The sequence below is a fragment of the Lathyrus oleraceus genome, chromosome 6 (genome assembly GCF_024323335.1).
Source record: "Lathyrus oleraceus cultivar Zhongwan6 chromosome 6, CAAS_Psat_ZW6_1.0, whole genome shotgun sequence".
Lineage (NCBI taxonomy): Eukaryota > Viridiplantae > Streptophyta > Magnoliopsida > Fabales > Fabaceae > Lathyrus > Lathyrus oleraceus.
This window is the reverse complement of record NC_066584.1, coordinates 347,295,186-347,306,175: the sequence shown is the minus strand read 5'-3', so window position 1 is coordinate 347,306,175 and position 10,990 is coordinate 347,295,186. Positions and strand designations below refer to the sequence as shown.

Here is a 10,990-nt window from a genome sequence, read left to right as displayed (position 1 = left end):
TGTGAAGAGCCGATAAATATAAGTTATTGATGCCTACGAATTGAGAAGATCCTTTTGTTGTTGAGAAATTTAAAATGCACCATACAAACGGTTGCAAGATATACAGAAGGAAAGAAAAACCCGTTGCCGGTTGGTTCATAGGTACCTAGTAGTGGACTCGGTAGGAAGAACTACGGTTCGGTCCCCCACGACCTTCAAATGGGATATATAAAGGGTTACCACACTAGTGTACCAGACCCCAGAATAAAAAATGGATCAAAGCCACTAACCGGCTACTTCACTATGTGTGTGTAAAGTCAAAGGGCTTAATGTGATTGCGCTTGAATGAAACCGGGTGAAATAGGAACAAGAAGCATTAGGTTGATCTATAATAGCATGATTCGAACTGGTTTGTATAAAAGAGAGATCTATGTTAATGCTTGTTGCTTGTGTCGTCACTGTATCTCTAGTGTTTTACTTGAGTATCTGTCATTCTATCAAAATACCTAACAACCATGTCCAAATTGGAAATGTGTCATGTATTCGTGTTTAACTAGTGTTTTGAGTTTTATACTGATTATTTGCTTGAGGACAAGCAAAGATTCAAGTATAGAGGAGTTTGATAACACGAAAATGTATCGTACATTCGCCTTGATTTACATTCAAAAATCATACCATTTTCATTTATATTCCGATTATTCCGCAAGTGTTCGAGTTGTTTTTGCAGGTATTTCAATTCCCATGCTTAAATGAGCAAAGTATTGAAAAGGAAGGAAAAGAAGAAGAAACAGAAGATAAACTGCAGAAAAAGAAGAATTTAAGAATTTTATGCATGTGACGCTCGTCACACGCCCCGTCACGATCGTCACTCCCCGGTTGTGACGAACGCCACTGGCCTACCATGACCGTCACAAAGGCAAAAGAAACATAATGAATTTTCAAACAGAAATGATCCACGTCGCCCCAGTTTTCGCTCCTCAACCCACATTCCTGTGAATCTCTCACTCAACCATGTCACCCTTATTTTTCTCAAGCACGAAGACCAAAGGGGTAATATAAAAGGATGGAAGTTGGAAACCTACGGGGATACTGTTTTTTCCTCTCTGAAGCCAACTCTCAAGTTATTCCTCTGCATTTATTTTTCCAACTGCAATTTTGTTTTCTGTTATTCATCTTCAGCAAAAATTGTTTTCTTTTACTACAATTTGTTTACCATTCCGTTCAGAGCTTCGATTTTTCCCTTCCCTTTCTGTTTTTTCACTTGGCCAAAAGTAGTAGTTTCCTACATTGGGGAACTACTGCAAATTATTTAATTTAGTTTAAGCAATTGTTTCGAGGAAGCATAATCCTACCGACCTGTGGAGGACTGCTCAAGTACTTCAAGATTCGGCATATTCGATTAATCAAGGTTCCAGGTTTTTATTCAATTATTATTATTATTATTATTATTGATTTATTATTAAATAGTCATGTTTTCTTTATTGTCAATTTGTTTTTGTTCGTCTGTGTTTGCATTATTTAACATGTCCGGCTAAACTACCTGTATCGGTATGTAAACAATATAATTAGATGGGATTTAATTATAATTGGTGTAAACTTCCTTTCTCAAATAATCTTTCTGGTTGGGGTTTTTAATTTGAATATAATTAAATTTGTCACGAGAGTGAGAAGCTATTTAATACGGTTTCGCCACGAGAGTGGGAAATTAACTAAGGTTAGGACCGACAATCGCGAGAGCGTAAGGGTCGAACAGGATAGTAAAAACTAGGCATTGATTTTAAAAACAGTGAGAGCACTTTAAAAGAAATTAGAACTTATCTATTCTCAAAAAGTATTTTTAACTTCAAATGGGACAGCGAGAGCGTACATTTTGACTTAAAAGTATAGTCTGAGTTAACAATCACGAGAGTGTGAAATAAAGCCTTTTAAATGAGTATTTTATACTAAAAGGTATTTGGTTATTAAAATATATACCGGTGACTTATCGAATCCCTGACAATTAATGCGTTGCATACTGATATCCCTTCATTAATATTATCTTAAAAACTTAATTTTCTTTAGATTTATTTTTTGCTCAACTAAATCTCTAAAAATCATCGCCTTAGCTAAACATAGTAACATCGATAGCATTAGTTTGACCATCGGTCCCTGTGGGTTCGATATCTTTTAAAACTAAACGACTACACTATATACTTGTAGTCATGTATCCGATAGACTATATTTATATACAGTCATGAGACGTATCAGCTTCAAACAAGAACATCAAGAAGATCATCCAGAAGATGGTTGTGACATACAAGGATTGGCATGAGATGCTCCCATTTGCTTTGCACAAGTATCGTACATCCATCCGAACTTCAACAGGGGCAACCCCTTTCTCTATTGTATATGGTATGGAATTTGTGCTCCTCATAGAGGTTGAGATCCCATCATTGGGCATGCTTGTTGGTGTAAGCCCTAGAGGCCAATACTTTTTGGTACTTGTATCGAATTATTTATTCATAATAAAATGCTTTTTCTTTATTATGTTTGTTTAATAAAGTCCCTAGAATAGATAGTCCGTTTAATGTATCAAGTGTGACTTAATCACGAGATCACATTAAACATAAGGACACTATTCTTAAAGCATCCGTAGTCGAGCTTTATTGTGAAGTGGGATAACATTAAAGCATTAAGACTATTATGTATATAGACTGATGATCACATCTCATGAATCATGGATAAGGAGTTATCAAGTCTTAAACATAGGAATGAATATTAAGAGTAATATTTATACTGGATTGACCCGCTATGAGAATACTATATAGAATGTTATGCAAAGTGTCATAAGTTATTCTCGTGGTGATAATGGTGTATACCACCCTTCGACCTGAAACCATTATGGACCCTAGATGTAGAGTCGAGTGCCTTATTGTTGATCAAACGTTGTCCGTAATTGGATGACCATAAAGACAGTTGATGGGTACTCCACGAAGCATGCTAAGGGACATGAGTGACCTAGATGGAATTTTCCCATCCTGCGTAACAGTATAAATGTCTATGGGCCCAATATTGAACTGGACAAGGATGACACAGTCTATGCCTTGTGTTCAATATAGATATAAGGGCAAAAGGGTAATTGTACATATACGTATTATCATAGAAGGATTTGTCAGATCACATGACATTTTCGTGTCTTGGGTAGCAGTGATGTGTTACTAGATACCGCTCATTATTTATTACGTTAAATACGTGATTTAATATAACAGCCAATGTCGCGAAAACCTACAGGGTCACACATAAAGGACGGATTGATGAGAGATAGAGTACTTAAGGAACACCGTAAGGTATGATGCACTTAAGTGAATTGTAGAACATCGTAAGGTGCGGTGTACTTAAACAGAATACGAAATATGGTAAGGTACCACGCGCTTATGTGATTTTGGCATATTATAAGATATGGGCCACATACACTTAAGTGGGATTTTTAGCTTGCAACCCACACAAGTGGTTCTATAAATAGAACCCTTGTGTAGAAGCATCTTTGAAGTTGCAATTTCGTTTCTCTCTCTCTCTCTCTCTCTCTCTCTCTCACTCAAAGCCTTCATTGGTAGCAGCTAGCACTGAGATTGAAGGAATCCGTTCGTGTGGACTGAGTAGAGGCATTGTCTTTGTTCAATGTTCGTGATCGCTCTGTAGATTTGCATCAAAGGTTACAATCTCCACAAGAGGTAACGATTCTATCACTAATCATGCCCATTCCTAAGGATCATTAAAGGAGAAATTATAAATTCCGCTGCATTTTGGATCGCCCTTCTCCTTCAGTGCTCATGGAAGCCAAGTTGACTGAGGCTGAGTAGTGTCACACCAGGTATGATCAGTTGAATTTAATTGAAGAGAAGAGGTTGACTTCCATGTGTCATGGTCAGTTGTATCAGCAGATAATGAAGAAAGCTTTCGATAAGAAGGTAAGACCTCGTGTGTTCCGAGAAGGTGACCTTGTGCTCAAATAGATTCTATCATTCAAATCAGATCCAAGGGGAAATGGATTCCTAATTATGAAGGCCCATATGTTGATAAGAGATCCTTTTCAAGCGGTGCTCTGATCCTTACAACTATGGATGGTGAAGAGTTCACTCGTCCTGTGAATCCTGATGCAGTCAAGAAATACTTCGTCTAAAAAAGAAAAGAACAACTCGCTAAGTTGAAAACCTGAAAGGGCGGCTTAGGCAAAAATGAGCGTCTGGATGGATTGAAAACCTGAAAGGGTGATCCAGGCAAAAATTAGAGACACAAAAAAACAAAAAAATTATCCCGATAAATTGAGTACCCCACCTTGGGGAAATATATGCAAAAATTAGGGATTATGGCAAGTAACCGCATCCTGCTGATTTCAGTTTTGAAGACATTCTAGATCATAACGGTCTGTTTTGATTTTGATCCCCAGTAGCAGTCAAGAGCATAATGGATATCAAGAGTTGGTAGAAGGATTAGTGATCATTGTATTCAATGTAACCCTTTTCCATGTAAATTACCATTTTCAACTTTTTAAAGATCTATGATGTCTTGTCATTTACAGACTACCATTCTGTTAAATAAAGTTGAACTTTTATCCAATTGTTTCAACTCTTATTTGATTCAGCCAAATAATTTTAAATTTTTTATGATCATTTTTTAAATTAATTTTTTTAATCAAAATCATGTTTTCTTAAACATATAAAAGCATCAATCTTAAGCAATTTGTTTCATTTCAGAGGAATATCAACAGCGGTTCGAAAGCAGTAAGCCCTAAATATGGAACATTATTGGTTCTCCCTCAAAGCAGTGGGCGCGATTTCTCTTTCATCCCCTTGAAACATTGTTAAGCACTCGGTGTTCGTTGATTTCTCTAGACGGTTATTTCTCCGCCGTCCCCAGCTGAGTTGGTTGATTAATCCCCATCCAAATTCATATTTGGTCTTCAGCAGAGTTCAAACATTTTGTTGTAGTACTTCGCATGGTTCAGACAGACCTTTGGTTTCCTCACCAATCGCCATCAAATCCGCTCGGAGTCAGAGTTTTCTCCTGGTTTACAAGCAGTTACTTGGGTTTATCCCTTGCAGGATTGTCTCCCATTTGATATAGTGTTAACCAAAAATTCCCCGCAGACCTGATAATACTTTTCCTCAGCAGATCTCCTCCTTCCCCAACTAGGGTCAAGCTTTTGGGATGATGATCTCTCTTTTCTCCAGCGGTTATTTCCCTCTTTTGTGGATTGACCGAGAATTGTATCGATGATTCAAATTTGTGACATCTTAGTATCCTTTGTGATTATTTTGTCAGCATAATCATCATATATACATGTACATATACACTCATATAATTTCATTATTACATCATCACACTTATGATTTTGAGTCTTTGTTATGGTGGTACTTTATCCCCATACAAGTTTGGTGTCTGTCCTCCTTCAATTGTAGAGTGTCATCCCTTTAAGAGGGAAGACTTTAACCTTTCTCTATTCCCCACTGAGTTACTTCCTCGTGGATGATGACTATTTCAGCTTCCTCCCAATTGATTATCTGGATGTAACCACTCCCCTTGAGTTATGTCCTCATTGGGTTGAGTTTTGATTGACCGTTTCTTTCTTGATCTTACCTGGATTGATACTTTGTGTCCCCTAAGAATATACTACCCAGTAACTGGTAATATTCTTATTAGTTTGGAGTTTTTTACTTCTTGCCCAATACCTGGAAAAAGTAACCTTTTTCTCCCCAGCGGATTCGTTTTTCACATCCCCCCCAGGAAGTATATCCTTGATATGTTCATCCAAACTGGTGACGGATATTTTCTTCCCTTGCTTTGAGCTTATCCTCGATATGTTCATCCTAATCAATGACGGATATTCTCATATTTGGTATTCTACCCAGTAAAAAGGTAGTTGTAATCCCTATTTTGTTCCAAGAGGGTTAATCCTTGATATATTCATCCTAACTAATGACGGGTTTCCTTATCTTTGCGGTCTTCTTCCCAGTAACCGATAGTTGTAAATTCTGCGTTTTCCCCTTGTAGAGTTTATCCTTGATATGTTCACTTTATCCTATGACGGATATCCTCCTTGTGGTCTTCTATCCAGAAACTGATAGATGTAATCCCTATTTTTTCTCCCAGGAGTCTATCCTTGATATGTTCATCCTAACCGGTGATGGATATTCTCTTTGATCGTATTCTACCCAGCATTCGATAGATGTAATTCCTACTTTTTGTTTAGGTGGTTTATCCTTGATATGTTCATCTTATGTCGTGACGAATACCCTCCTGAACATCCCCAGGAAAGAATATCCTTGATATGTTCATCTTAACTAATGACATATTTTCTATCCTTTGAGACTATCCTTTATATGTTCACTTTAACTAGTGACAAATATTTTCTCCTTGTGGTCTTCTGCCCAGTAACCGGTAGTTATAAATCCTCTTTTTAGCTTTTCCCCAGCAAGCCTATTCTTACCCAGTAACTGGTAATGGATACACCTTTTAGCAGCCTTTAGTGAGTCATCCTGGATATGTTTACCCTAACCGGTAATGGATGTCCTTTCTGTCAGATATTGGTATCTCCTTACCCAATGACAGGTAGTGGATAATAGATTTCTGCTCCTCCTGTGTTGAAGTTTATTTCTTCCCCAGTTAAGTTGAGTGTGTATTTCCTTAGTGAAATCAGTTTTCCTGCATGGTTCGAGTATTGAAGTTTTATTCTGATATACCCGTTTTCTCTGCAGATGTTCCCTTTGTTTCCCCGACTGAGTCTTTCCATTTTCATGGAATTCCTCTAGTCCCCCAGCAGTTTTTAAGTCAGAGCATGGCATACGCATAAACCTTTTTCCCCTAGAGTCTTTGTCTCCATAGTGAGTTTTCCTTATGGAATGCATTACCCTCCTGCTGACTTTCGGTCTCTCTTATTTTTTTCCTTTGTGGAAATATTTCCCCACAACGAGTTTATTTTAGCATTCATATCATATGCATCATGAGGTCTCTTAGGGACCAAAGGTTGTTTCTATATCTTGTTATTTAAACCCATTCTACTAAGTCGATACAAAGATTTTAACCTTCTCATCCTCAGTTAGAATGTCCTTAAATAGGGGCAGCTGTAAGACCCTAATTTTGATCCTAAGATCCCTCATGCTACCTTATCATATGCATTAGCATTGAGATCATACGTTGACATCCTCCTTACCCCTCTTTCATTGGGTTTGTGTTGGGAGAGATCACCAAGTACCATGTGATTGTATCATACTTGTTATTTTATCATTTACTAACCAAAATACCAAAAATATGTCTTTGCATTTGTCTAACTCTTTTGTAGGTAGGGCATGATCACCTTTGATCTATCAAGTTCACATCTAGGGTTTAAGACCCTCATAGCGAAGAGCACAACCAAGGAATGATCGACAATGGCTCTAAGAATCATATATGAGTCCCAATGATCTCTACATATTATTTTGATCAAGATCTTTTCAAGAGTTTGGAGTTGGTTTGCCTTGGAAACCCTAGTTCATCTAGGTATCTTGAGTAACTTCTTCAATAAGATTCTTCACCAATTGATCAAATATCTCAAGGGACACTTCAAATTTCATCATATTATGCATATATGATTTCCCATGAGTCTAAAAAGTCAAGAGAATTTCAAAATAGCAAGATGGTTGAAGGTGGTTGACCACATGAATTCATCTGATCAAAGCTGGGTCCCCCTAAACCTTATCTCCTACAATTTTCATCATATGAAAATGATTCAAAGAGCAACGTTACTATAAATGATATTCCAAACAAATTTCATTTTGGGGTCTAGAGCTAATTTGGCTTGGAAAGTCATTTTTTATGTTGAAACATTATAGGTCATTTTGTCTAAACCCTAATTTGAAAGTCAACTTCCCAAGGCCATAACTTGCTCAATTTTTATGAGATGAAAGATTTACAAGTTGCAAAATCAAATTCAAGGTTTCTACTGTAACTTTTATGTTTGGAGTGAGAGCTAATTCAACTTTTATGAGTATGTGAAATGAGGAAACATTATAGGTCATTTTGCCCCAATACCATTGAACAAGTGATTTTCCTCAACTTCAGAAATGCATAACTCATTCATCTCAAATCCAAATGATGTAAACATTGTGACCATTTTTAAGGTTTTTGAAATAGCTACAACTTTGGTGAAGACACTTTTCTCATTTGAAGCTCACATAAAAAGTTAGCCAAGGTGGAATAATTAAACATATGACTTGACACATAGAAAATATTTTGACATGTTGAAATTTCCAAACTTCCACCTCAAAATTCATCATGGTACAAGTTCCAAATGGAAAATTGTTCAACATGAGAGTTGTTCCTCTCGATCTAGCCTTTCGAAAGAGTCCAAATTCATGAATTTTGGACAAAGTTTGAGGTGTGTGCGCATAGCTTGAACATGGTTGTATCAGTGGGCAAGAATCATGCTTCAAATATCCAAACATCTTTGCCTTGCATTGCAATCTTCATTCATACATCATATCATTTGATTTTGTATCTAATTGAGATGCTTCATGGGCCTGCACATGCCCATGCACACGTTCCATTCACATTGCCAAATTTGGAAGCAATTTCAAGTGTGAAAATAACACTTACCATTTGCTATAAATAGAGGTCTAATGCTTCAGTTTGAAGGACCTTGCGTGCCAGCTTTGCCTCCAACCATTGAAACATTCACCATTCAAAGGAAAACCTGATAAATTTCAATAGAAATTTGAGTTTGAATCTCACTGTTTGGAGATTCAAAAACTCCAGGATCCAAAGCCTTGCACCATTATTAATCCACTTCTACAAGCTCCATAAGCAAGATCAAACACTAGTTCTAAGGAAGATATGCACCACATTGATCGTGTCATAAGAAACCTAGTCACTAGAATCCTTAATGAAGGACATTCTATGAAGGGAGTCTCTACATCTCTGTCTAGAATGTACCCCTCTCATGAGGTTGAACCTTATAGTGAGAAGGATGACGATTCCTCTAGATCTGAGAAGGACATGGCTGCTGAAGGTTTATGCTCTCTGAGGCAAACTGTGTCTGGTAAAAGAAAACCTGTGGCATCTACAACTGCCAATGCTTCCCATTTTGAGAAGCATGATTCTGCAAATAATGTGATTGACCAAGAGGATGATAGGTCTGATGATCAAGATGATAGCTTACTTCATCACTTAAAGCCTAGAATGGCTAAGCGTATGAAGACTAGAAAAGGTAGATTTGTGGCTGAAATGATGTAAGCTAAAACAGCAAAGAAGACTGCTGGTGTAGGCCCTTCCAAATCTTGGAGAAAAGTTAATGTGAAGAAGAGGAAGGTTAGAGAAGTTTCCGAGTCTGACGAAGATGTTGAGGAAGATGTCCCTGACATCTCCCCTGTAAGGAGGACCACTGTGAGGAAGTCCCCTGTGAAAGTTGCTGTTGTGCATTTGGACAATATCTCTTTCCATCTTGAAGAGGGAGCTGCCAAATGGAAGTTTATGATTCAAAGAAGGGTCGTTGTAGAGAGAGAGTTAGGAAAGGATGCTGTTGAAGTCAACTTTTCTCCAAGATTTGGAAGGGCCTAATAAAGAATGTTGGGTTAATGAAGACTGTGGATGGATTATCTCAGTGCTATGAGGGATTGGTTAAGGAATTCATTGTCAACATTCCTGAAGATATTGCTAACAAGAACAACAAGGAATTTTCCAATGTATTTGTGAGAGGTAATTGTATCACATTTTCTCCCACTATCAATAACATGTTTCTGGTAAGAGGTATAGAGGGTGCCGGTGAATTGGAATCTACAGACAATGTGGTCTGTAGAGAAATTACAGCAAGGCAGGTGAAAGAGTGGCCTATTAAAAAGCATCTTTTTGTTGGGAAGCTGACTGTTAAGTATGCCATATTGCATAAAATAGGATCTGCAAATTGGGTGCCTAACAACCACATTTCCATAATTTCTAATACCCTTGGAAGATTTATCTTTGCTGTTGGAACCAAACTAAAATTTGACTATGGTAGATTTATGTTTGAACAAATTGTCAAGCATGCTTCTACTAATGCAGTAAAGTTGCCTATAGAATTTCCCTCTATGATTTGTGGGATTATCCTGAGTCTACACCCTAGGACTCTGAGCACTAATGACCTACCAAGTAGAAGAAAACCTGCTTTGTTAGTACACTATAAACTGTTTGAAGGTGGTCATGTCGAAGACATTGTAATGACATATGCTATGAAAAAGCCAGCCCCAAAAGTTGGACTTATTGCTGAGTTAAAGGAAACGTGTAAAGAGCTGGGTGATGGGATAAGGGTAGCAACACCTAGGAAAGAATCGTTGGAAGCCCTGATTGCAAGCTTGGAGCGAGATGAAGCTGAGAATATTGAACAGGCTAAGGAAGCTGGAGCCCAAACCTCTAGTGAGAGGTCTGCAACTAATGATGAGATAAGTGGCAATTCTGTTTCTGATGCTGATGAAGCTGCAAGCTCAAGCTCCTCTGATTAGCTCATTTGAAGTTGGCCCCCATTCATGTGATGATGTTTTTTTTGCTGCATTGATGTATGTTCTGGATTTTGGCAGTTATGTTTTGCTGCTTTGATGTTTATTTTTCTGGATTTTCTGGTTTGACTTGTTGGATTGTATCTCGGCTTGTTTAAAGTTGTGTATGTACTTGGTTCTGTAACCCTTAACTTTTGACATTCTGATTCTTGATTGAATAGACATTTATTTTGTGTCTTTGGTCTCTTTTGGCTAAAAAGGGGGAAGAGTAGAAATATGTTATGTTATACATGACGTTATAGATTGAAATTCTGGTATCAGATATGAGATGTTGAAGGTAATGTCACGACACTAATATCTCAGTAAAACAAAAAAGATAAAGACAAAGAATAGTAATGCAAGAGACACAAGCAATTGTTAACCCAGTTCGGTGCAACTCACCTACGTCTGGGGGCTACCAAGCCAAGAAGGAAATCCACTAAATAGAATCACTTCAAAGACTCTTAATACACTCCATAAGTTACAGTCTT

The 10,990-nt window shown here is 37.5% G+C and overlaps 1 protein-coding gene across 1 annotated transcript; it reads left to right on the top strand.

The window, feature by feature from the left end:
* Positions 1–9,566: 9,566 nt before the first annotated feature.
* Positions 9,567–10,466, top strand: LOC127095569 (uncharacterized). The gene is made up of 2 exons (XM_051034243.1): positions 9,567–9,896; positions 10,011–10,466. The coding sequence occupies exons 1-2, from the start codon at positions 9,567–9,569 to the stop codon at positions 10,464–10,466; spliced, it is 786 nt and encodes a 261-aa protein (XP_050890200.1).
* The last annotated feature ends 524 nt before the right edge of the window (positions 10,467–10,990 follow it).